Here is a 27,814-nt window from a genome sequence, read left to right on the forward strand (position 1 = left end):
GGTAAAAACCTGCTGAAGGGCTTTCTTTTCGTTTCTGTGGCCTCCATTATTCTAGTACGCATTTGTCAGAGACAGGAAGGAAGGCGGGTGAAGGGCTAACTGGTGGGGGGAGGGAAAGAGGGAAGAGAGATTTGGACCAATTCATTAGCTGCTCCCACGAGTTCTAAAGAAGGGGACACAAAAACTCAGTGGAAAGAAGCTGCCTAAAACATAGGAAGGGATTAACCGAAAAGACACATAGGTTTGTAGAACAGTATGTGGGGGGAGGGGGAGGCACTGTCCCATACCAGCTAATGCCCCTCAAAATCCTAAACTGAAACCATTAACAATGACAGACTAACAGCTGATGAGGCAAGGGGTTTCAAATTAAATATTTTTCCTGTTGAGACTTACATTTGTTTTTCCAGAGGAACAGTAGGGTCAACTCTTTCTCCTAAGATTCCACAGAATTCTGGGCTCCCATGTTTGATGGGCTTGAAACCTCCACCTGGGGCTCGGAGCTGTCGACGCCTGTCTCTGGAAGGTGAGGGGGAAGACTGCCTTTTCTCATTACCATTAAACTGGGCTGCAAGAGACAAACATAAAACAGTCATTGCTGAGGTCAAGACCCAAACAAGCAAAAGTGAAAACGTTTGTAGAGATATACATTCTTGACATGAAGGACAACATTTTAAAAGGCTGGATTGAGTATGGCTAATGTCTGCTGCTTCTAGCTTGGGATTTTATAATACACCCAAAGAAGGTCCTAACTGTAAGGAGTCCAGTTCAGGTCACTTTCCAGCAGTAAGCATTGCAAAGCTAAATATATCTCATGCTTTTTAGGATGGGCTAACTTAATCCAGATGCTTCAAAACTGTGGACCACCCCCTTCTCCTCAACAAGCTATCCAACCTTGGCTTCACAGACTCCATCCTCTTATCTCTCCAGCTGTTCATTCTGTCTCCTTTGCGGGCTCCTCCTCCCCATCCCATCCCCTTACTGTAGGGGTTCCTCAAGGGTCAGTTCTTGGTCCCCTTCTGTTCTCGATCTACACTCACTCCCTTGGTGAACTCATTCGCTCCCACGGCTTTAACTACCATCTCTACGCTGATGACACCCAAATCTACATCTCTGCCCCTGCTCTCTCTCCCTCCCTTCAGGCTCGGGTCTCCTCCTGCCTTCAGGACATCTCCATTTGGATGTCTGCCCGCCATCTAAAACTCAATATGTCCAACTCAACTCCTTATCTTCCCTCCCAAACCCTGCCCTCTCCCTGACTTTCCCGGCACTGTAGATGGCACTACCATCCTTCCCATCTCACAAACCCGCAACCTTGATGTCATCCTCGACTCCGCTCTCTCGTTCACCCCTCACATACAATCCGTCACCAAAACCTGCCGGTCTCACCTCCGCAACATCGCCAAGATCCGCCCTTTCCTCTCCATACAAACCGCTACCTTGCTGGTTCAATCTCTCATCCTATCCCAACTGGATTACTGCATCAACCTCCTCTCTGATCTCCCATCCTCCTGTCTCTCCCCACTTCAGTCTATACTTCACGTTGCTGCCCAGATCATTTTTGTGCAGAAACGCTCTGGGCATGTTACTCCCCTCCTCAAAAATCTCCAGTGGCTACCAGTCAAGCTACGCATCAAGCAAAAACTCCTCACTCTCGGCTTCAAGGCTCTCCATCACCTCACCTCCTCCTACCTCACCTCCCTTCTCTCCTTCTACAACCCAGCCCGCACCCTCTGCTCCTCTGCTGCTAACCTTCTCACTGTACCTCGTTGTTGCCTGTCCCGCCGTCGACCCCCGGCCCACATCCTCTCCCTGGCCTGGAATGCTCTCCCTCCGCACATCCGCCAACCTAGCTCTCTTCCTCCCTTCAAAGCCCTGCTGAGAGCCCACCTCCTCCAGGAGGCCTTCCCAGACTGAGCCCCCTTTTTCCTCTCCTCCTCCCCATTCCCCCTGCCCTACCCTCCTTCCCCTCCCCACAGCACCTGTATATATGTTTGTACAGATTTATTACTCTAACTTGTACATATTACTTTTCTATTTATTTTGTTAATGATGTGCATCTAGCTTTATTTCTATTTATTCTGATGACTTGACACCTGTCCACATGTTTTATTTTGCTGTCTATCTCCCCCTTCTAGACTGTGAGCCCGTTGTTGGGTAGGGACCATCTCCATATGTTGCCAACTTGTACTTCCCAAGTGCTTAGTACAGTGCTCTGCACACAGTAAGAGCTCAATACGATTGAATGAATGAATGCTCTGAAAGCACTTATCAAGCAACTGTCAGGCTATCTTGTTTAAAATGTTTAGCCTGGATATAGCTGTGACAGAAGTACATAATTCAATCCTTCAGTCGTATTTATTGAGTGCTTACTGTGTGCAGAGCACTGTACATTAGCAAGATTATAGTGTGACTGCCACCTTAACATTTTTTAAACTGGCTACAACCTGTGTCTCCCAATTCAAGTCTGCCACCGAGGATCCAGGTTTTATGAGGAAGAACTCCCCCCGTCCTACTTATAGATAGTATAATTTCTGGAGAGGTTATTTCCCAACTGATGAATGTTGTTAAGCTAGGTCAAAATGAACCAGGGGCTAAGTTCCTACAGAGCTTAAATTCTTGGACATCCAGGGCACAAACTAAGCCTACCGTGGAGGCTTGAATCTGATACACCTGCCTCTTTGAATTGGCCAGGTTCAGATGGGCCCACCAGATTCAAGGGTAAGGGGGTAGGGGACTCTAGAACGTGGGCATGTGCGGTGGTAACCTTGGGTATTCTCAATAGTCTGGCCAAAGGGTGGGCATGACTGGGAATTGTAACCAGCACGTTGGGTGAACTCCTGAGCATGCTCCACGTAATCACTTTATATATGTGTGTGCCTCACATTTCACCAGGGAACTGAAAAGACCTATGTTCATTCCTGAATAATTGTGGTATGTTAAGCACTTACTATGTGCCAGGCATTGTACTAAGCGCTGGGGTGGGGGGGAGTGGGGATACAAGCAAATTGGGTTGGACACACTCTCTATCCCACATGGGGCTCATACTCTTAATCCCCATTTTATAGACAAGGTAATGGAGGCACAAAGAAGTGAACTGACTTGCCTAAGGCCACACAACAGACGACTGGCGGGGCCGGAATTAGAACCCATGACTTTCTGGCTGCTCCTCCCAAAGCCAGGGGTCATCTGTCCACTGTCTTGCTTTGGTCAGGTATGGGCCTTTCCAGAGATCCTGCAGAGGCATTTGGTCCTATTTACTTATAAAAGGGGAAATTGTTCACTTTAAGCAAGCTATTCCAGATCCGGCTCATATGCCTACATAGGCGCCAACCTACAGAGCAACAGCCCGTGTGTGTGAAACTGGCTCTCTGGTGGCTCTAGTGACTTCCTGGTAACACTTGGATCATCATCATCATCAATCGTATTTATTGAGCGCTTACTGTGTGCAGAGCACTGTGCTAAGCGCTTGGGAAGTACAAGTTGGCAACATATAGAGACAGTCCCTACCCAACAGTGGGCTCACAGTCTAAAAGGGGGAGACAGAGAACAAAACCAAACATACAAAATAAAATAAATAGAATAGATATGTAGATGATGATGGTATTTGTTAAGTGCTTACCATGTGCCAAGTACTGTTCTAAGTGCTGAGCACTGTTCTAAGCGCTGAGATGGGGAGACACATTTGAGGACAAAGCAAGGAGAGAAGCCCCTTGTTAAAGGGGACCTGTATTTGGACTTTTAGAGAAAACAGCAGCCCAGGAAAATAAACTTCCTGTGGACAAAAGAGGACCACAGTGTCAAATGACAATATTTTCAGCTGCCCAAGTGGGAAGGGGCAGAGCTTTAAGGGCAGAAGACAGAAACCAAGAGATCCAGAGAGAGCTAGGGAAACGAAATGGCTTCCATAAGAAGGCAGACTGAAATTAGGACTACTGAAATTACGATTTCTCAGTCTGGAAGGACAACAGCTGCGAGGGTTCCGACCAGGGTAAGTGCAGAATTGTTTCTATCAAATCCTACAACAGCCAGGGGTCTCCGACCGAAGCTCGAATGTGACAGGTTCAAAGTAGACAAAAGGACACTCTCACAAGGCAGCATGGCCTAGTGGCAACAGCCCGGATTTGGGAGTCCGAGGACGTGGGTTCTAATCCCAGCTCCGCCACTTGTCTGCTGTGTGACCTTGGGCAAACCACTTCTCTTGTCTGGGCCTCAGTTACCTCATCTGTAAAATGGGGATTTAAGACTGTGAGCCCCATGTGGGACAACCTGATTAGCTTGGATCTACCCCAGTGCTTAGAACAGTGCTTGGCACATAGTAAGCACTTAACAAACACCATAGTTATTATCATTATTATTACTGAACACTAGCAGCCTCCCAAACTCCAAGCTTCAGGGCTCCTGGCATCACCCAGTTTGGGTGAAGGGATTAGACTGCCCTGAATCTTGTCCAGTTCAGCATCAGGAAGCCCCATCCCTTGAGATGGCTTAAAATGAAAAGTCAACACCTATGTTACACTGCAAACCACGTTACATTCACAGATACATTTTGTTATCCACATGGACCCAGATTTCATATTTAGAAGCATGCTTGTTCATTTCCATATCAAATTGGGAAAATGATTCTCTCCAGAAATAGTTTCTTTAAGAGGCATGAAACCACTTCCTTTTATAATTCTGGCATATTAACAGATTATTTAAATACATCGATTGAAAATTTAGCTTAGTTACAATGAGCTATTCTCTGAAGAATGGCTTAACAGCCATTTACAAACATCCCTCCTAAATAAGGATTATTTTTGATGCAAGAATTAAAAGGAAAAAATTACCCACTATAATGTAGAAAACTTCTGTCTTTTGGGACTCCATGAATTCTAATGAACTAGCTTTATGCCTCAAGCCACTGAACAATGCCTTTAATTAGATGCTGAAAAGCATTTGACTTTACCCGGCAAAAAATAAAGCCTCCCTGACACTTTTCCCTATTTTAACCATTACAGAATTATTATGGAAATGTACTTAAAATCAGCATTCACATTAATCCTTTGCCAAAAAAACAGCAGTTTAAAATAGAAAAGGCTCCGGCAGATGTTTTGGGTGGGTTGTTCCACGCTTCTAGTTCTGGGAGCTCATTAAAAAAAAATAATAAGCCCTAAATATCAGACAATTTTTAGGTGAATTCAGAGTTGGCAAATGAACACATCACCATAGGTAGCTGAACTGTAAACACAGCACAAAAGTAGTTGTAACCTTTGTCCTTAAAGAGACAAAGGAGACAGACCTAGAGATCCAGTGTGGCCCAGTGGAAAGAGCATAAATCTGGGAGGCAGGAGACCTGGGTTCTAATACTGACACGGAAACTTGTCTTCTGTGCAACCTTGGGCAAGTCACTTAACTTTTCTAGGCCACAGTTTCCTCATCTGAAAAATGGGGATGAAATACCTGTCCCGCTCACTCAGACTGAGACCTCTATGTCAGACAGGGAACCCTGTGTCTCATACGATTGTTATATCTCCCCCAGCACTTATTACAGTGGTTGGCACACAGTAAGTGCTTAAATAATACAATTACTATTATTATCCCTATATTCTTCAGTACAGCAATCTGGACCTCGTCATTGCCTGGACTGTATTCAAGAGTAAATTCTGGCTCAGGCATTGCACGAACGATGCCAAGGCTATACCCGAAGTTGAACATGGCCAGAATCATTCTGATGGAAATGGGTTGGCAGTAAGGTGCAGATAGTTACGCTGTGAAAGTTCAAGGAGAATGAATAAAAATGAAATGATAATTCCCACATTTATATAAAGGGGACTTGTGGGGATAATGGAACCAGATGTTAAAAATGGACAATTCCAAAAAGGGTAATTGGTATCTTCAGCTCTGGATGCCCCCATGTTTCTAATTGAAATGACAGGAGTTAGATGACCTCCCCGACTGCATTCAGTGAGTTCTTACAGAGGGCAGAGCACTTGATTAGACACCTGGGAGAGTACAATAAAAGTAAGACATGGTCCTCGTTTGCGAGGAGCTCACAGTCCAATAGGGGAGAAAAGCAGACACAGACTGCAAATATTGTATATTTGAGTAAGAGTTAAATTGTATAATGAGTAAGAGTCAGGACATAGGCAGAAATGACAAAAAAAGCAAAACAAGAATAAATGGAATAAAACAGATATACATGCGCTTGGCAACTCCCTGCTCCCGTTGTGCCTATGCATATATACTCTATTCCTTCCTTCTATCTGTAATTTATTTTAGTGTCTGCGCTAAAATAGTAGGTGAGTGAGTCGATCGTATTTATTGAACACTTACTGTAGGCACAGCACTGTACTAAGCACTTAAGCACCTGGGACAGTAAAATATAACAGACATTAATATGAATAAATAAAATTACAGATATGTACATAATTGCTGTGGGGTTCGGAGCGGAGATGAATAAAGGGAGCAAGTCAAGGTGATGCAGAAGGAAGTGGGAAAAGCGGAAAGGAGGGCTTAGTCAGGGAAGGCTTCTTGGAGATGTGCCTTCAGGAAGGCTTAGAAGGTGGGGAAGAGTAATTGTCTGGCGGATATGAGGAGGGAGGGCGTTCCAGGCCAGAGGCAGAATGTGGGCGAGAACTTGGCGGCGAGATAGATGAGATCAAGGTACAGTGAGAAGGTGAGCATTAGAGGAGTGAAGAGTGAGGGCTGAGCTGTAGTGGGAGAGATGGGAGGGGGCAAGATGACTGGCCCCCAGTATATACTACTGATCGATTGAGTGCTAAGGGGGGGCTTATGAGATGACCTGAGGAGGTGGGGATTAGTCAAGGGATGACTCTTGGAGGAGGTGGCTTTTTCAGGTGGGCTGGGGAAAGATTTGAAAGGAAAGGGAGGTATAGATTCCCCCCGTCAGATCCCGCAAATTCAATAAGAGTCACTGTTGTGCCTGGAAATCTCATTGATTAAAGAGAAAACAATCACTGGGTAAATTGGTTGGCATCAGGGATCCGATATGTCCATGATACTGGGTTTCTAAACACATGATATGGGCAAATGAGACAGTTTAGGTCAGGGCTCAGCAGCTCATGGCTCTGAAGCCTCATCTGACACCGTTAACTTCATCCACATAGCTTTTGGGGGGAGAAAGTAGTCGGCAGACCCCGCCCCATGGAGTCAGAAAGGGGTAGAAGAGGAGCCAAGATGGCAGCTCCATTCCTTGCCCTCTCCTAGTGGGATGCAGTCCGATCCGGCCCGGTGACCAGTGGCATTTCCATTGTCAATCCCTGTGCTGGCCTTGAGTATGGTAACCTGGTCAGTGGAGAAAAAAATTTCAGAACCAGACGTGGAGTGGCAAACCTCAGCCCCAATCTGAGGAAGAGCCACCTTCCCAGAGCTGAGGTGGGACTCGACCCCGGGGAGCAGCTAGCAGGCCGTCCACCTGAGGTCTTTGACTCCTGTTTCCGCTCCTTCTGGATGCTCATTCTTCTTGCCTCTGCTACTGCAATACTTCACCAGTGGTTTTGAGGCAAATACCACTTCTGGATGGACTGGATTGCAGATGGAAGGGGCACTGGAGCCACTAGGCACGGGGAAAGAGCCCACCACACGTTCGCAGGATGGATGGCGCTGTAGAACGGGGTGCCTGCCTTCCTCCCATTTTTCCTCCCTCTGCTTCACTCCCTACCCTCGATAATTTTGTGCTCTCTGGGAGGAACAAGCAGGCCAGCGGGACTGGGATAGGGAGAAGGGAGTTCTGACATTCCTAGGAGCGGGGGCCACCAAATACTTTGGGCTGGCCCTGTAATCACATCCTGAACGACACTGCTTCCCCTCACAGCTCCCACTTGTAACGCCACCGCCCCTGTCCCTTCTCCTTCCTGGCTATGGTTAGGGCTGGGAGGTAGGGAGGGGTAACCTCACAGAGCCAGCTGCTCCAACAGCAATAACTGTTGCTATGATGCTGTGATGAGGTTCAGTGTAACATAATTTTTCTTTCATTTTATGGTATTTGTTAAGCACTTACTATGTGCCAGGCACTGTTCTAAGTGCTGGGATAGCCCCTGTCCCACATACGGCTCACAGTCTTAATCCCCATTTTACAGGTGAGGTAACTGAGGCACAGGGAAGTTAAGTGACTTTCCCAGGGTCACACAGCAGACAAGTGGTGGAGGCGGGTTTAAAACTCAGGCCTTCCAGCACCCAGGCCCATACTGTTTCCACTAGGCCACGCTGCTTCTCTGATTTTGTTTAACTCTTGTGCAAAAAGTTTGATGATCCCTGTTCTAAATAATGCAGCCATCCGATCGCCACTAAGAAACAAACTGAACTCTCCTGTTAAACTTATTTTCTGGTTGACCTTTATTCAGTGTATTTATTCAGCGTTTCTGAGCCAAACCACAGATCCAACCAGTTGCACATTACCTGGTTAGTTCTGCCTTGGAGAGCCACACTAAATTTTCCTTCAAAATGCTGCCAACCCTCTTTCCCACTTCAACTTTCTACCCAGAGTCCTTCTGAACTGACTTCTAGGGGACATGTTCTGACCTGGGAAATGGAAGAATTCCAGGGACTGTGGTTATTTTTGCCTGGACAAGCATGCCTCCCGCCTCACCTAAGATTAATGAGAAAACCTCATTAATGAGATTAATAAGATTAATGAGAAAAACACCTCAGTAACTGGGGGATAATCTTTGTTCCCCAAATTGAATATACTAGCAGTAATAGTATTTGTAAAAGTGCTTACAATGTGCAAAGCCCTGCACTAAGCTCTGGGAAAGAAATACAGATGAGGTAAAGATATGGTCCCCAACTCCCACGGGGCACAAAAGCTAGAAGAAAGGAGGAGACAAAAGTACTGGCAACAGACACTCAGGGAAAGATGAACGATGGAGAAGCAGCGTGGCTCAGTGGAAAGAGCCCGGGCTTTGGAGTCAAAGGTCATGGGTTCAAGTCCTGGCTCCGCCACTTGTCAGCTGTGTGACTTTAGGCAAGTCACCTAACTCCTCCGGGCCTCAGTTACTTCATCTGTAAAATGGATATTAAAACTGAGCCTCCTGTGGGACAACCTGATCACCTTGTAACCTCCCCGGTGCTTAGAACAGTGCTGTGCACATAGTAAGCACTGAACAAATAACATTATTATTATTATTATATACATGACAAAGATCATGATGCACATGAAAGGAGAAGCAGGATTTCAGGCTCTTCACAGATCACACTAGTATAAGATTCCACTCAGTTCGGGGCTCAATATACATGGATCTTAGGTGTCAACCTGAAGTAATTTGCTGGGATGACTAATAATGATTTCAAGAACCAGTGATCTAGTAAGGTAACTATGAGCCCTACCTTGCGAGTGATGGTCAGACTCTTAGAGGTACGACCAAGTGACAGAGAGATTCCCTTAACTGTAGAGTTGAGGGTGACAGGGATAGGAGAAGCAGCGTGAGAAGCAGGAGAAGCAGGGATAGGAGAAGAGAAGCAGCGTGGCTCAGTGGAAAGAGCACAGGCTTGGGAGCCAGAGGTCATGGGTTCTAATCCCGCTCCGCCACTTGTCAGCTGTGTGACTTTGGGCAAGTCACTTCACTGGGCCTCAGTTACCTCATCTGTAAAATAGGGATTAAAACTGTGAGCCCCATGTGGGACAATCTGATCACCTTGCATCCTGCTTGGCACTTAGAACAGTGCTTTGCACAAAGTAAGCGCTTAACAAATGCCATTATTATTATTATAGGATTGCCCAGCCATGCCTGCATTTCCCCTACCCAGCCCAGAGAAGCTGGGTTTGGTGTGGCCAAGCGGATGCCTGTTACCAGTGAAGGAAAGATTCTGCCCGACATTCATTCATTCACTCTCTCTCTCTTCCCCCATCTCCTTTCTCCTTAACTCTTTGGCCCCACCCCCTTTTAGGCACTATCCCCATCAATTCTGGTCACCATTAGAATATATGATTTTCATTTTACCTAATCTGTTAATCATATAAAAGAAAAACTTTTTTTTTACATCATCCCTTCAAGGAAAGACTGAAGATATTTAGGAGGTTTTCACGTTTTTCATGACTTGGGGAGAAGGAAGACAGGAAGGAGAACCAAGGGGAACTCTGATGTTAAAATCAGTTGTTAATGCTTGCTTTTTGTTTCCATGACGCCATTGCTAATTGAGGATAAAAGCAAAAAAATCCTAACACAGCCCCCAGATTCCTTGGCGAAGGGTTCATTATCCTTCAGCACTCAATCACCTTGCCCTCTTCTACCTCACCTCACTGCTCTCCTACTACAAGCCAGCCCCCACACTTCACTCCTCTAATGCTAACCTTCTCACTGAACCTTGATCTCCTCTATCTCACTGCTGACCTTTCGCCCACGTCCTGCTTATGGCATGGAACGCCCTCCCTCCTCATATCTGACAATTACTCTCCCCACCTTCAAAGCCTTACTGAAGGTATATCTCCTCCAAGAGGCCTTCCCTGACTAAGCCCTTCTTTCCTCTTCTCCCACTCCCTTCTGCACCACCCTGACTTGTTCCCTTTATTCATCCCCACAGCACTTATGCACGTATCTGTAATTTATTTATTTACATTAACGTCTGTCTCTCCCTCTAGACTGTAAGCTCGTTGTGGGCAGGGAACGTGTCTGTTTACTGTCATTTTGTGCTCTCCCAAGTGCTTAGTACAGTGTTCTGCACACAGTAAGTGCTCAATAAATATGACTGACTGATTGGCTTCACCTATTCTTTTCATGACCTGCTGGGAAAAGCATGAGATTGGGAATCAGGAGACCTGATCTCTAGTGCCAGCTCTGCTACTGGCCCGCTGCTGTGTGACCTTCAACAAGTAATCCAACCTCTCTGTGCCACGGTTCCTTCATCTGTAAAACTGGGGTACAACACCTGCTTTTCCTCCCTCTTAGATTGTGGGCCCCGTGTGGGACAGCACTGTGTCCAATCTGATTGCTGATCTTAAAACATAGCAAGCTCTTAATAAATGCCATTATTAACCATGCTAGAGATTTTCATCTTCCAAAGCGCTACATATATTTAATTATAAGTCATTTCAATTGTTCAGACGTTTGCTAACAAAATTGGGATTATTTAGGCTCCCTGCTTCCCCTCCTCCCCCTGGGGCTGCTTGCCACTTGGCCGTTTCTTTGAACTTTCTTCTCCAGAGGATGCACAGAGGGCATTAGAGGCAAGGACATTCAAATCCACTTTTCTTCATGGTTAACAATTCATGTAAAAATTTTGATGAGAGAGGAGGCTGAAGTGGACTAAAATGAGGTTTTTGGTTTATTTGTGTTTCAATTATTTATGCTATCCTGGTCTCCCCATTTTTCCACAGATAATTGCAATTTGGCAGTATATATCCTTGAGAGGAAATTTGATAGGCTGGTTTTTTTTTTCTTGGTGAACTAATGGTTTTTTGCAGCGGTTAAATTGGATGAAATCTAATAGTGAAGAGGACAACACTTTTGATTTTCCCCCAAATGAATTTCTGGATAGATTCATTTGCAACCATAATCATATAACCATATATTTTAGAGAGAACAAGTGACAGTGAATGACAAGCTTAATTAGGCAAATCACTTTTATGTGCAAAAAAAAAATGTTCAAACTCTTAGGGTAGAAATTTAATAGAAAAACATGAACAAAAGCTTCAAATAAGATAACACAATTTTCCACTCCTTCTAATTAAGTTTCTCTGCAGTTAGCAATTTAAAATGGTGATATTTTTAATTTAGTGATTTTTCTGCAAAAGATGAAGTACAATCCTTTAAAAAAATTTACATTTAAGAGGAAAAGGCACCCCTCCCCCCTTCTGAAGGCATTAATATTGACAGGGCTCAAACTTGGTAAAATCCAAGAGATCATAAGTCAAGCCAAAACTATTTTTCCTGCTTAATGATCACACCGTACCGACCACCAAGAATATACAAACTCTGCTGTTTGCCCTCCTTTGGCACCCCTTCCCCAGTACCAATCTGCAGCGTAGTTTTCATTTGCAACTCAGTCTCATGTTCCTTTTAATGCTTCAGCTCAAAAAGAACTCCTTTCTTAATTGCAGTGCACCAAGCTGCTTTATCTGTCATAGTTGATCCCCATCTTCGAATTGCAATCTATTATGACTCCCACTTTCCAATCCCTCATTGCAGCCTGCCCCGTGGTTTTCTGGAATAATTGAACAGAAATGCCCCTACTGCACAGTCCTATCATCATTATTATTTTTACAGTATTTGTTAAGCACTTACTATGTGCCAAGCACTGTTCTTAGCATTGGGGTAGATAAAAGGTTGTCCCACGTGGGACTCACAGTCTTTATCCCCATGTTACAAATGAGGTAACAGGCACAGAGAAGCAAAGTGGCTTGACCAAGGTCACACAGCAGACAGGTGGGGGAGCCGGGATTAGCACCCATGTCCTCTGACTCCCAAGTCCTTGCTCTTTCCGCTAAGCCACGCTGCTTCCTATCTAACTGTAATGGTGAGTCAGAAAGGGGCCCTTCAGCTCTGACTCAACTGACCATACCATCAGGTAGTAATTTAAGAATTTCCTGGGGCACCCAAATTTACTTAGTAGTTGCCAGAATCCTGGACTACTGAGTGGGAGCGTGGGGATGGGTCAGATACTTCAGAAGCTTGTCCATAAGGATTCTGATGTCAAGCACGGAAAATGGAGCTCTAAGAAAACTTGTGACTGCCACTGCCAGAATCTTGCCAGTACCGCAAAGCAGTGAGATACTTCAGTAGTTTTCAGAGTCAGCCCCCTGCCCTTCTCTTTGAAGATGGTGATTACCGCCCTATGACATTTCTTCAGGGTTCCACATATTAAGGAAGAGCTCATGTCGACGCTTGAAGATTAGGCCCTCTCTTTCCTTATAGATTTCTGCAGGTTTGTTATCAGATCCAAGTGCTTCACCACTTTTGCAGGGTTTTGACTGTGGAAGAACTTCTTCAACTGCAAGGCCATGCCGTCACATACTGGCCGATTTTCAAGGTTTCAAAAGGCCTCCTCAATGGTGAAGGGCATATTCAGAAGGGGATAGAGCACGGGCCTGGAAATCAGAAAGACCTGGGTTCTAATCCCAGCTCTGCCACGTCTGCTGTGTGACCCTGGGCAAGTCACTTCACTTCTCTAGGCCTCAGTTACGTCATCTGTAAAATGGGGATTAATATTGTGTGTCCAACCTGATTATCTTGTATCTACCCCAGCGTTTACAACAACTCCTGGCACAAGGTAAGTGCTTAACAGATACCATAAAAAAATCACTACATAACTATGTGCAAAGCACTGTTCTAACTATAGTGTTTTTGCCATCTGTCCAAGATTCCCCCTTTGTCTGTGATGCGTGTGGTTCCAGATATACATTTAAGTAGTACCACTGATTGACTGAGGGTGATTCCAGATATGCTTTTAAGCAGTGCGATTGATTGATTACCACAGTAATTTATATGGGACCACATAAACTTCTTTAGTGGTAAGTAGGTGTCTTTAGTCTGTTGGAGATCACTATATCCCTGGATCGACTTAGTTTTGGCCTTCCACCAATGGTCGCCTAATCTGCTTGTCCTGTCGCAAGTTTCTGTAGGTTTCCATTTTTGGTGCTCGACATCAAATGGTAAGAACGATTCCCTACAATGTTCTGGAATGCAATCGTCTTACCAGCATCGAGGCACTGCTCAAAGCAACCTAGCTTCATTGGATAGCACTGGTCAGGAGAATTGATGAAAGCAGGATAAACCCAGGGAGCTGTTTTCTGATTTATCGAAAGGGAACACATGCAAGCCAAGAGGGCAGAATAAATGATTTAAAAGAAATAGTGAAGCAGTCTCAAATGATGTACTATGACAAACATGCAGCAATCATTAGAGACATGACTCTCCTTAAGCAAAGGTTTCATGAAGACTGGAATACCAAGAGTCTTGAAAACAGAGACACGTCCTGTATGGGGCAAGTGCATCAGCACAGTAATAATTTTAATAATAATAACTTTGGTATTTGTTGAGCGCTTACTATGTGCAAAGCACTGGTCTAAGCGCTGGGGAGGATACAAGGTGATCAGGTTATCCCATGTGGGGCTCACAATCTTAATCCCCATTTTACAGATGAGGTAACTGAGGCACAGAGAACCCAAATCAATCAATCGTATATATTGAGCGCTTACTGTGTGCAGAGCACTGTACTAAGCGCTTGGGAAGTACAAGTTGGCAACATATAGAGACAGTCCCTACCCAACAGTGGGCTCACAGTCTAAAAGGGGGAGACAGAGAACAAAACCAAACATACTAACAAAATAAAATAAATAGAATAGACATGTATAAGTAAAATAAATAGAGTAATAAATATGTACAAACATATACAAACCCAAAGTCACACAGCTGACAAGCGGCGGAGCTGGGATTTGAACCCATGACCTCTGACTCCCAAGCCTGTGCTCTTTCCACTGACCCACCCAATGTGAAGCAGAGTCTTGTTAACAACACTTGGAAAAAGGATCTACCCATTCCGTAGCACTGCCTTTTGAAACAGAAAAAAGGTGTGCTCACGCATAATCCCCCCCACTCCCATATGAGGTCATCTACTAAACCTCACCTGCTGCTAGATGAACTTTTAACCAGGAGAGTAGGTGTTCTCTTCACAAAATACAACAGCAAACTTTTTCCAAAGCTCTTTTCTGGGAAGCAACTTGGTAAAAATGGCACCCAACAACCTAACTCCCCTCCGAGCTCTGAAATGATGCAAATTTAGAAGTCTGAAAGGGAGCACAGGAAAATGAAACAGCATTCCAGCATACCATAGAAGGCACTGGAACATTCTAGTATAAGGCTGATCGCCGAACGTAGCATCCAGAGGCACAGCGGTGAGTGCCTGATGATCATGCTGTTTGTGCCAGTTTGAAAGAGCAAGACCACGGGGTTCTGTTCCAAAACCAATCTGATTAAATCCAGGATCCCTCCTGAGGGTGAACCAATATACTTGGGTGAGCACGCGGGGAATTACAGCAGAACGGACCTGCAGCCTGGTGACGCTGACAGGTGTTTGTGTCTGCCTGCAGGGATTAGGAGATTTAGCCAATCGTACGGCTGGTCAGGATACAGAATAAATGGCTTGCAACATAGGGTCAAGACAGAGAAGCAGCGTGCCTCAGTGAAAAGAGCCCGGGCTATGGAGTCAGAGGTCATGGGTTCAAATCCCGGCTCCGCCAGTTGTCAGCTGTGTGACTTTGGACGAGTCACTTCACTTCTCTGGGCCTCAATTCCCTCATCTGTAAAATAGGGATTAAGACTGTGAGCCCCCCGTGGGACAACCTGATCACCTTGTAACCTCCCCAGCGCTTAGAACAGTGCTTTGCACATAGTAGGCACTTAATAAATGCCATCATTATTATTTATTTATTCATATAGTCAGAGGTGAATGGGATTGAAAGGACAAAGAGGTATCTTGATATGTCAACAGAACGGAGCTGGAATACTCCAAAGTTGACGGGAATGCACAAAATGGGTTTGCGAATAATAAAATGGGAGGGAGCACGGATAGACTAATAGCTAGTAGGTCTCCTGTTCTCTGCCACTGATTCACTGAGCTTCCCTGGGCACCAAGCTCCTTGAGGGCATGGATTGCATCTACTCACTCTGTTGTACTCACCCAAATGCTTAGAACAGTGCTGTGCACAAAGTAAAAACTCGACTGATGACCTTACCGCTTCGTATCTCCATTCCTTCACTGGCTTTAACACTCAATAAATGTTCACTGAACTGAAAAATAAGTGAGAATAATGGATCTGAGCTCCAAAGAAGGCACTGTAGGAAAGCTCGTCTCCTCATTAATATGCCTGGCCTCAGTAGAAAGTTCAGTAAATTATTATTGATTCTGTCCCAGAAGAGTGACTGTTTGACTGAACATTTTCTCTTTTCTGGATGGATGGGAGATGCTGAGCAGGACTTGCGCATTTCCAACCCACATACAGACCAAGATTGATTACAATCAACTGACAGGACTGTTCCTGCCTGGAATGACCTCCTTACTCTTCAGGAATCTCTGGCCAGGCCAAGGTAAATGGAAAAGAATGCTACTCATTCTACAAAGAGAGAGTAGTTACCTGCTTATGTTCCCCCTTGGAAAAAATGAGGCCAACAATCGGTTCCTTATAAGCATCTCGATCATTCAAATATTGCACCTCCGCAGGTTTCTGGGAGGTGGACAGTTGGCATCAGCCCTCTAGGTCAGTGTGTTAAAATGGTCTGTTAGACGGGATTTTAGAAGACTCTAGCAGCTTGCAAAATCTCTACTACCACTAGCCAATGGTCGAGCAATGAAACATCTGGATTGGTCCTGAGGAAGACTTGTGCTTGAGGAGCTATATAATGACAAGACTATGAGGATGAGGACATTTTTTAAGGGAACTCTAACTTGTCTATAACTTTTCATTCAGGTGAATTTATTTAAGACCAGATTTAAAAAAGGTTTGACACATCCCTGCTTTTAAGCTCTTACTTACCAATAATTATTATTATCAAATACCATCGAGTCATTTCCTATTCACAGCGACTCTATGGATATACTTTCTCCAGAACATCCTATCCTCTGCCATGATCCATAACTTTGCTAACGGTTCTTCCCTTATCGTTGTTATGGTTTCTATCTGGCTAGCTGCTGGTCTGCCTCATCCACGTTTTCCCTGGACTTTTCCTAGCATTAGTGTCTTCTCCAGAGAATTAGTCCTCCTGGTGATGGGTGTCCTATGAATCAATGCCTTACCATGGCAGGAGAGTTTGCGTACGCCAATGAAGCTTAGTGCTATGCCATTGAGAGATGCTCTCTTGCTAGGGTTACCCATGATGGAAAGGTCTAAGCTGAAGCACCAAAGTCGATTCACCTGTGCTGGGCAGCAGCGGCATGGGAAAGAGTCAAAATGTTGATCAAAGACAACGGCAGGGACTCAAGTTTTCACCGCTTGGAAGGCAGCAATGGTAAACCATTTCTGTATTTTTACCAAGAAAGCTCTATGGATACACATACCAGAACGTCACACTAATAATAGTAAATATTAATGACCATGATATGTTTTAGTCACATAGCTTGGATGGTGAGGTATCCCATACAGAGTTTGAAGATTTGACCCTTATTTCATTGCCTTGTTCTATTTTCCCGGCACAGGCCGATGGAGGGTTGCATAAGGATCCCTTTCTGAATGACATAAGCCCCACCTCTGTAGGAGTGGAGGGCAGGTAAAGCTGACCTATAGCTAAAATGCATCGGTAATTACAATACTGCTTTACCAGACATTATCTGGACTCCCTTATTAAAGGAATGCATTTTTTTTTTCCACAGTTCATACTTCTGACTCCATTTTGACCCTCTCTCTGTCCAGCTCGGTACTCATAAATCCTCTTTCTCTCTAGCTAGATGTTGTAAGATTGCAGAATTGTTCAGTAAATATTTGGTTTGCACTTTCAGTGTCAGCCAAACAATGAAGTCTCTGTTTTAGCCTTTCATACGGACTGCTGCCGATTGAGAAAACTCTTTGAGAAGCAAAGTTGCCACCCTTGTGTGGGAAGCACACAACAACACAGATATTATTCACTGGAACTGGAAAATGATCAGAAGTAATGAGTGAAGTGTGATGACACAAGAATAGATCATTTGGAATGAGCAGTGATTCTAAGAAGGTGCTAGCATACAATGGTGATTATAGAAATGTTGCAATCTTTCAGTCACTAATCAGTTCTGGACTTGTTAAAATATGTACTGCAGGAAAAAGATTATTTCTTTCAGTTCCCTTATTCACCTCAGGACTTGTCTCCCCAAATTTTCCCAAAGGAGACAACTTTCCCATGCCTTTTTAGTTCACACCCCCCCCCACCACACCAACCAAAACACACTTCTTGTCTCCTCCATTCACACACCCGCAAAATTTAATCGACATTACAGGATTCTCCAAACAGTGGGATATTTGTGATCCAGAAAACGTTTCTAGGGGCCCTTGTTATCCCCACCCTCTCTTCCTTCCCTTTCCTGTATGCCTTCCTATTGCCTTGACCATATACTTCTGGCAAAGGGTATTTGCATCAACGGTATTAGGTGGGTGAGAAGATAAAGAGAAAAACAAATTAAGAATGACATATTTCAATGATACAATGTTAACTTGACAACCCCCAGAGAAAATACTGCACAGTCTTTGTGGGAACATCCAAATTATATGCAAATCATATGTAGACATTTACATCTGAAAAGCCCCTTGTGACTCTGGTGTTTCATACACATGCATATAGTCCTCCAGAAAATCCTAAATGTAAACCACTGAACCACAGTAATAGAAAAGGACACAGAAATAGCTTCAGCCCTAGGTTCATGCTAAAGCCTAGGCTTTATGCTGCATGCAAACATCATCATCATCAAGATAACAATAATAATTACGGCATTTATTAAGGTCTTTCTCTGGGTCTTTAAATGTGCAAAGTACTGGAGTAGATATGGGATTAAAAAAAATTTAATGGAATTTGTTAAGCACTTACTATGTGCCAGGCACTATACTAAGCACTGTGATAGACAGAAGATAATTAGGTTGGACACAGTCCTTGTCCCACATAGGACTCATAGTCTTAATCGCTTGTTTTGTTTTGTTGTCTGTCTCCCCCCTCTAGACTGTGAGACTGTTGTTGGGTAGGGACTGTCTCTATCTGTTGCCGAGTTGTACTTTCCAAGCGCTTAGTACAGTGCTCTGCACACAGTAAGCGCTCAATAAATATGACTGACTGAATGAATGAATCCTCATTAGTCTTAAAGTTGGCCTCCACTGAATTACTTCAGTTTGGTTTCTATAAAAATATGGCAGAAGCGTATTAACTATTCTTTAGTAAAGATACCATTTGTGCCCTAACAAAGCAGGTCTATTTTAAAACAAGCCTCATTCATTTCATAAAAGTTCAGCTAATAAAAATGTATTAAATTTAAAAGATAGAGTAGATACCAAAATATGAAGAAAGAACCGCCTCCAAAAACCTAATTTGATTAAAAACAGTCTTTGTCCCATATGGCTCACATTTTAACAGGTAGGGAGAGCAGGTAACTTACCCACATTCCACAGAAGAGGAAACAGAGATCCAGAAAGTTTGTTACTTGCTCAAGATCACACAGCAGGCCAGCTGACCCGGGTGCCCCTATTACCAGCCTTATGCTCTTTCCACTAGACCAGGCTGCTTTCCTTTCTCTTTATGTTTCCCTGAAAGTGGTTACCGGAGCAGGATGAGTCATCCTAACTCATCTTGAACACAGCAGTGAAAGTGTTTGGGGAGGTCCAGCCGAAGACACGCACTGATTGCCTGTTGGCCCGTGGAATGCACTGAAGTGTTTGCTGGTGAACGTGTAATTGCCTAAAGGCCTAGCATCTTCAACGGTTGAGGGACCAGAATGGATTTTTGAAGGCGCAGGATGTAGGAGAAGCCAGACTGAATCCAAGTACACGGTAAACTCTTCATGGACGGGGATCACGTCTAACAATTCTGTTGTACTGTACTTTCCCAAGTGCTTAGTAGTACAGGGTGTTGTATACAGTAAGCACTCAATGAATACCTTTGGTTGATTTATTGATTTCACCAAATGTTGGAGTATCATATGCCTATGCTATCCTCCCTCTGGTCCTCATAATGGGAGAATCAATTGATGGTATTTACTGAGCGCTTATTGTGTACCGAGCACTGAACTAAGTGCTTCAACTGGTCTGTCCTCTGCTCAGTACTGATACTGCAACGGACACCTTTATGTCCGATATTTTCATTTCCAAAACAGCCGCTCTCTGCCATTGCTTCTGCGGCTGAACCCCGGGACTTGGAAGCAGTGACTAGGTTTACAGGGGGCTGGGTGGGGGAATGAAATGGCTCTGGAGCCGTGGAAGCCTCACCAGTGACACACGCTAGGTTCTGCAGAAAGCCTTCATGTTACTCCCCATGATGCCACTATGTTACATTAAATAACCTACGTAATGCATCTTCTGACTATTGTTTCTAGGTCAGCATAAGAGCACCTATCTGGAGAGCTTTGAAGGGAGTGGGGAGGAGAGAGAAAGGTTGTTGTGGTCAGACAGTGGGACAGTGAGGCAGACCACAAAGGAAGTTGTGGTCAGACAGTGGGATTTCAGAACTGAAGTTAGAAATGCCCATTACCAACATCATTTATTCATTCAATTGTATTTATTGAGCACTTACTGTGTGAGGAAAGGAGGACTTAGGCTCTTGGAGGAGTTGTGCCTTCAATAAAGCTTTGAAGTGGGGAGAGAAATTTTCTGTTGGATACAAGTTGGGAGGGCATTCGAGGACAGATAGACAAGATGGTGGTAGAGTGAGAAGGTTGGCATAAGAGGAGCAAAGTGTGCCGGCTGGGTTGTAGTAGGAGAGTAGTAAGAGTAGTGAGGTGAGGTAGGAGGGGGCAAGGTAAGTGTGGATGGGCAACCATTGGAGTTTCTTTAGGAGTGAGGAAACATGGCCTGAACTTTTTTGTAGAAAAGTGATCTGGGCAGCAGAGTGAAGTATGGACTGGAGTGGAGAGAGACAGGAGGCAGGGAGGTCAGTAAGGAGGCTGATACAGTAATCAAAGCAGGGTAAGATAAGTGACTGGATTAATGTGGTAGCAGTCTGGATGGAGACAGGTAAGGGCTAATTTTAGCGATGCTCTTGTGAAGGTGGAGTTGACAGGGTGGGAGACAGAAATCAAGGGTAATGCCAATGTTACAGGCTTATGAGACAGGAAAGACAGTGGTGTCATCTACGGTGATGGGAAAGTTAGGGGGAGGACAGTGTTTGGATGGGAAGATTCTCCATTGAGAAAATCCTCATGTGTAGAACATCAGTCCCAAGAATTCCCCGGAAGTTTGAAGGGAGGGTATGCCTCAGTTCACTTGGCAGACTGGAGGGAGGGGGCATCTCCTTCATACTTCTCCAGCATTCCTGTTGCTCCTGCTGTTCTTCTTTCTTCATAACCAGTGACAAATGAGTGGCCCTAACTGGTGATTAGGACTGATGAACCCCTTTCTCTCCTCAATCAGTGGTACTTATTGAGCGCTTACTGTGGGCAGAACACTGTACTAAGCACTACTACCTACTCTCAATGTAACAGAGTTGGTAGACAGCCCTGCCCACAATGAGCTTACAGTCTTAAAGTCCCAGACAAACTTCACACATGTAGCCTCCCCAGGGGGGTTGCATTTCAACTGACCACTGGGGATGCAATTTACTCAAGGCCACTGGCGCCTATGTCGTAGAACTGGTCTGCAAGGGTTCCAAACTGCAGGGCCTGGGACATTCACTCCTATTTGTTTCCCAGTAAAGTTGGCCCTGCTAGACAAGCTCTTATTACACCTCTTAAGACTATGTATCCCCAAAGCAATGACAGCTCCTAAATACGCTGCTAAGCAACCACTCAGCCTAGGAACTTATTGGGGCATATGTTTTCAGTAGATAATAGGCACTTTTGTTTCCTCTTGTCTTCAAATATCTTGTATTATCTGCTGAACAGGAAGAGCCTGTGGTGAATGCTCTGGGTTTGCTAGTAAAACTCCCTCCCCAAATCAAATATTTCTTATTTCCATGTTCTTCTCCAAATGTAACTCTTACCCTGTTTGCTAAAAAGGGGCGCCGTGGGCTGCCTTAGGGGGCAGGCCTGGCGGCTTGGCCAGCCACATGATGTGATTTAATAACCCCAGCTGTAGGACACATCCACTAACACCAGCCGAACGGCATGCGGTTACATTTCCAGGTCTGGCCGTTTAAAGACTGAATTTATAGTTTGGAAGGGCTTTTTTCCGTCATTCTGTCCTATTCATGTGCCAATATTTTTGGGATTTTTAGAGAATTCACTGTGATGGGTTTTTAGTTTAAAAGTTTTAAAAACCATTTCTATATCACCAAATGCCGAGACCTTTTTTGAATGAGAAGCGAGGGTCAATGTATTTTCTACTGTGTAACTGAGCCTAAAGTCAATCCTGTTTTTTAAAAAAATAAAAAAATAAACCAAAGGCCTAACCCTTTCATCCCCAAATTAACAATCTCAGATTTACAGATTGGAAGGGTATTCCCCTAACCACCAGACTTACAAATTTACCTTGAAGACCAACTATCATGTAACTTTGTTTTTCAAAAGGGTGATTGATGTGGGTGGGACCACAATGCGTATAATATGTAGTACATAAATATGTACTATTTATTTTGTTAATGATGTGCATATAGCTTTAATTCTATTTGTTCTGAAAATTTTGACACCTGTCTACATGTTTTGTTTTGTTGCCTGTCTCCCCCTTCTAGACTGTGAGCCCGTTGTTGGGTAGGGACCATCTCTATATGTTGCCGACTTGTACTTCCAAAGCGCTTAGTACAGTGCTCTGCACACAGTAAGCGCTCAATAAATATGATTGAATGAATGAATGTAGGGCCCTCTGGACCTTAAGCTCATTATGGGCAGGGAATGCATCTACCAACTCTTTTATAGTGTACTGTCCCAAGCACTTAGTACAGTTCTCTGCACATAGTAAACACTCAATAAATATGAATGACTGATGGATAGGGCCCCATTAGGAGCTCTAAATTAATGATAATAATAATAATAATGATGGCATTTGTTAAGCACTTACTATGTGCAAAGCACTGTTCTAAGCGCTGGGGAGGATACAAGGTGATCAGGTCGTCTCACATGGGGCTCACAGTCTTAATCTCCATTTTACAGATGAGGTAACTGAGGCACAGAGAAGTTAAGTGACTTGCCCAAAGTCACACAGCTGACAATTGGCAGAGCTGGGATTTGAACCCATGACCAGTGAACTACAGCTTTGGGTTCTGGCAAAAACTGGAGCAAAAGATGCTGAGCCACTGTCATTTTTGGTCTGTTCCCCTAAAGTTTCAGTTTTGGTTTGTTCTGGAGTCTCCCTAATATTAATATTACCCTTTCTGAAATGTGCACCTTGGGCAGGTCATTCACAAGCCATACATCAATGTCCAAGGATCGACATTCTTTGCAATGGACTTCTTCAACTGTTCACAATCCGAAGGCACACTGCTGAACCCACAACGCTTCATGTAAAACAAAACTAGTAGAGTTGTCCTTTGGCTTGACAACCCCCAACACACCCACTTGTTTGGCATCTTAATTGAAAACACTAGCTGGCTTTACCTGCAGAAAGCTGATTTCCAAATTCAGCAGAAAGCCAATCTCTCAACGCACAAACGCACGCACACACACAAAATCCACTTTTCAAGCTAATTCTCTGAAGATGCCCATTTCAAAATTCAGTCGGTGAAAGGTGTTTATAAAGTGATTGTATTCAGCTACCTGTCTTGTTTCAATGGCATCTGACAATAATCTCCTAGAGTAGATATGGGCAAACACAAACAAAACATCTGTTCAGAAAACTGCTGCTGGGGAAGTCATTCGGTTTTTCATCCAGAGTGTCCAAATTGATAAGAATTAACATTTCACGGCATAAATTGTGTAGCACCATTCAAGAAATTGACTGGGCTCACAGCACTGTCTTAACATAACAGTCCTGGGAGCCAGTAAGGTCTGGGTTCTCATCTCGGCTCCACCACTTGTCTGCTGTGTGACCTTGGGTAAATCACTGAAGTCTCAGTGCCTCAGTGACCTCATCTATAAAATGGGGATTAAGACCGTGAGCCCCATGTGGGACATGAACCTATTAGTTTGTATCTACCCCAGCACTTAGTACAGTGCCTGGCACTAGTAAGGGCTTAACAAATACTATAAAAAACAAAACACCTGTCACCCTCAGTCTCTGTCCCTTTGCATGTGGTGAGGAAAGTGAGGGACAGTAGCATCTCCATTTTCCTATGACAACTAAAAAATTAACACATTAGTGGATAACCAATTTATATAGTTTGTAATCCTCCATTAAGCATGTTGTCTCTGGATATTAGATTATCAGTAAATTATTTGTTATCCCATCCTGCACATTATACTTAAGATTATACAATGGTATCAAAATTGAGAAAACTCTTTCATGTGCCATGAAATCTCACTCTGAGTATAATAATGTTGAGGTCAACCATGAGGACCAGGACCAAGATGTATCGATTCATCTCTTGTTAAAGTCAACCAAATTTTTAGATAAGGAGTACACTTCCTTTCATGAATTTTAGTATATAGAAGAAACTGTATTGTTCCTCATTTTTCTAAAGAGCACATATGAATTATCCACTTAAAACCCCAAACCTACTTAGATCTTTGATCTACAAGAAATACAGTTCTCTTTTTTTTGGATTCTAAATTCAAAAGGGCAGAAATTATATCAGGTTTCGTTTCGTTTCGTACTGCACTTAATGCAAACATAAGTATTTTTTGATGAAGATGTAATAACTTTTGCTCCCTTTCAAAAGGACAATTATTATTTCAGGAAGCTGTAATCTCTCTCCATTCCAAATACAGATGAACCAAAGTTATCAAAACTGAATTTTTTGAGTGTTATTAAAATAATCTACTCATTTTTGAAATAGCAAAATGAGGGAACAAACCTATCCAACAACCAAGTCAGTCTTCAGTTCTCCCTTTTGCTTTGTCATACTCATCTTACATGGGCCTTTAGATATTAATTTGATACTTATTAAAAACAGAAAATATTCATGGGTCACATGAAATAGTTAATTTCCTAACAGACACTTGACACCCAGGAAAACTCTGATAGGAACAAAATACACAAAGGAAGAGGGGCCAGTCATTTTATCTTTCACACCTGCCCAGTCACCACAAATCCTTGGAGTTCATAAAGAAATCCAAATAATAATAATGATAAATAATAATAATAGTATTTGTTAAGTACTTACTATGTGCCGGCACTGTATAAGTACTGGGGTGGACACAAGCAAATCGGGTCGGACACCATCCCTGTCCCATGTGGGGCTCACAGTTCTCAATTCCCATTTTACAGATGAGGTAACTGAGGCACAGAGAAGTGAAGTGACTTTTCCAAGGTCATATAGCAGAGAATTGGTGGAGCTGGTATTAGAACCCATGACCTTCTGACTCCCACACTGTGCCCTATCCACTACACCCTGCAAATTAAAATCACGAACTGAAGGAGGGCCAAAAAGGATAGCGACAAAAAAATGGGGCTTTTTTGAAACAAACTGAATTATCCCTGTTAAAGGGGAATATGATAAACATCGACAAATGTCGTCCACAGATAATTCCCAAACTTCATTTTTAGCTGGAGTTTCAGTCACCTCATAGACCAGAACTTTTACAATTCTTATTTGAATTTCACTTTCTTTCCCTTCCCTTGACTTCCTCCTGAAGCAGCAGTCCCTTGACATTCCTAGATTTTTTTTGTTTGAGGTTGTCTATCTGCGGTAGGTGGGCCCAGTGTTCATGGCTGTAGGGGCAGGGGGTCCCGGCCCCAGCTCTCTCCAATAATAATAACAATGATGGCATTCGTTAAGTGCTTATTATGTGCAAAGCACTGTTCTAAGCGCTGGGGAGGTTACAAGGTGATCAGGTTGTCCCACGGGGGGCCCACAGTCTTTATCCCCATTTTACAGATGAGGTAACTGAGGCGCAGAGAAGTTAAGTGACTTGCCCAAAGTCACACAGCTGACAGTTGGCGGAGCCGGGATTTGAACCCATGACCTCTGACTAGCAGCCGCAGTCTCACGCCTTCAGTGGCCGGTTGGCCACCCTCCCTGGGAAGTCCGGACTGCCACTGGCACAGATGGTATTTGCGGTTTCACTTCCTCCGCATGGGCTTCTCCATCCAATCCTCCCTGAATACCAAAGGAATGCTACATAGAAATGACCAGAAGGAGAGAGGAGGAAATGCTAAAGCCTTGACACGCGAGGCTGGGCTGAACTTCTATATTTTTCCCATCGCCTTTCTATATTCACCAATGCTTATGATTATAAGCGGGGAGGAATGGGGATTTTAAAAGCCACGTATTTCTAGGATTCATAGCTCCTCTAAAGAGCACGTACACAGAGAACTTATTGAACTCTCACCAGGCATTCTGAGTTCCGACCCTAAAAGTCCGACCACTTTTGGGGACATACCTAGACCATCAGTCCAATGTGGGACGGGGACTGAGTCTGACATGCAAGGCTTGTATTTACCCCAGTTCTTAGCACAGTGTTTGGCACATAATGAGTGCTTTAAACATGCCATAACTAAAGTCAGTTCTACTGCTCATGGTGGGACGCCCATGGGTGGATGCTCCGGAGAGGGCATGGAGTCCCAAATGGATAGGCTTCCTACCATCAACAATACTTGTACTTACCCCAGCGCTTAGTACTGTGTCTGGCACATAGTAAGCGCTTAACAAATACCACCATCATCATCATCATCATCATCATCATCATTATTCCTCCAAACCCCTCTCCATCCCCCCCATCTTACCTCCTTCCCTTCCCCACAGCACCTGTATATATGTATATACGTTTGTACATATTTATTACTCTATTTATTTATTTTACTTGTACATATCTATTCTATTTATTTTATTTTGTTAGTATGTTTGGTTTTGTTCTCTGTCTCCCCCTTTTAGACTGTGAGCCCACTGTTGGGTAGGGACTGTCTCTATATGTTGCCAATTTGTACTTCCCAAGCGCTTAGTACAGTGCTCTGTACACAGTAAGCGCTCAATAAATACGATTGTTGATGATGATGATGATGGATGTCCCAACAGCAGTTCTGTTCAGTTGCAAATAGACTTTTAACACATACACCCAAACCACGTTATTGGATATCAGTCTTGGTTTTTAAACCATCCCCCAAACACTACAGTCAAGTCACACATATCAGTCACCTGGCAATATCTATATAAAGACAAATCAAAATGCTTCTAGAATGTCATCCAAATGCAATGAATTACATGCCCAAACCATCTTCCACAAGAAGGATTAGAAACGTACACAGCGAGGCTTAGTGGTAAGAGCCCGGTCTTGGGAGTAGGAGGTCAAGGGTTCTAATCCAGCCTCTGCCACTTGACTGCTGTGTGATCTTGGGCAAGTCACTTGACTTCTCTGTGCCTCAGTTCCCTCATCTGTACAATGGGGATTAAGACTGTGAGCCCCATGTGGGACAATCTGATGACCTTGTATCTCTTCCAGCGCGTAGAATGGTGCTTGGCACATAGTAAGTGCTTAACAAATACCATTATTATTATTATTATACCCACACCCAGAGAAGCCCAGCACCATAGTGCCAATACTCTAGACATATTTGAAAGCGCTTTCCCCAGACCTCAGTCTGGGATGCCGGCATCTCTTTGAAGAGTCTTTTCTCTGGTTACCTGCCCACAGCTGCAGCGCTTCCTTTCCTTTGCCGGGAGATCGATGGCTCACACACTGAGCTACGTTCCGTGCCTTGGCTGCCTCTGCAAAGTGAATGGTAAGCACATTTCAGAACCCACCTGGTTAACCGGGTCTGGGGGCTGACCACGCAATTTGTCGTTGCAAGACTTCAATGGAAGTTTTGCAATTGTATAGAAACAGATGCGGAAACGACTAAAGTGAAAGACCCCTGCCGATGGGAGGGGAGGTGGCCCATAAGGCTGATTAAACCCTCAATATCCTTCTGCTCCTACTGACATGCCACATTGTTTCCCTTTACTAACTGAACAGGTTGCCATACTGTGAAATCAGACCCCAAGGATCTGAACTCTGCTGCTGGTACTCATCAAAAGCCACATGTTCCTAATCTTTCCTAGCACGGGGTGAGGGGGGGATAGCCAAAGACTGTACTTGTACACTCACAGGGGAACAATTGGGGGAAGCCACGTTTGAGGTCAAGACGTTTGGGAGTTTGCATCTTCTCTCCAGTGGCCTCCCCAAATCTTTAATTAAACATTTCTAACTAAAT

At 44.0% G+C, this 27,814-nt stretch overlaps 1 protein-coding gene across 1 annotated transcript in view; it reads right to left on the minus strand.

The window, feature by feature from the left end:
• The window catches only part of SHB (SH2 domain containing adaptor protein B), a 262,808-nt gene that overhangs the window by 71,877 nt on the left and 163,117 nt on the right, over window positions 1–27,814 (minus strand). Inside the window, exons 4-5 of the mRNA XM_038769656.1 lie at window positions 27,246–27,329; window positions 394–565 (exon numbers count right to left, since the gene is read on the minus strand). Of these exons, the coding sequence (XP_038625584.1) occupies window positions 394–565; window positions 27,246–27,329 (256 nt within the window). The remainder of the gene's footprint in view (window positions 1–393; window positions 566–27,245; window positions 27,330–27,814) is intronic.

The sequence above is a fragment of the Tachyglossus aculeatus genome, chromosome X4, assembly GCF_015852505.1.
Source record: "Tachyglossus aculeatus isolate mTacAcu1 chromosome X4, mTacAcu1.pri, whole genome shotgun sequence".
Lineage (NCBI taxonomy): Eukaryota > Metazoa > Chordata > Mammalia > Monotremata > Tachyglossidae > Tachyglossus > Tachyglossus aculeatus.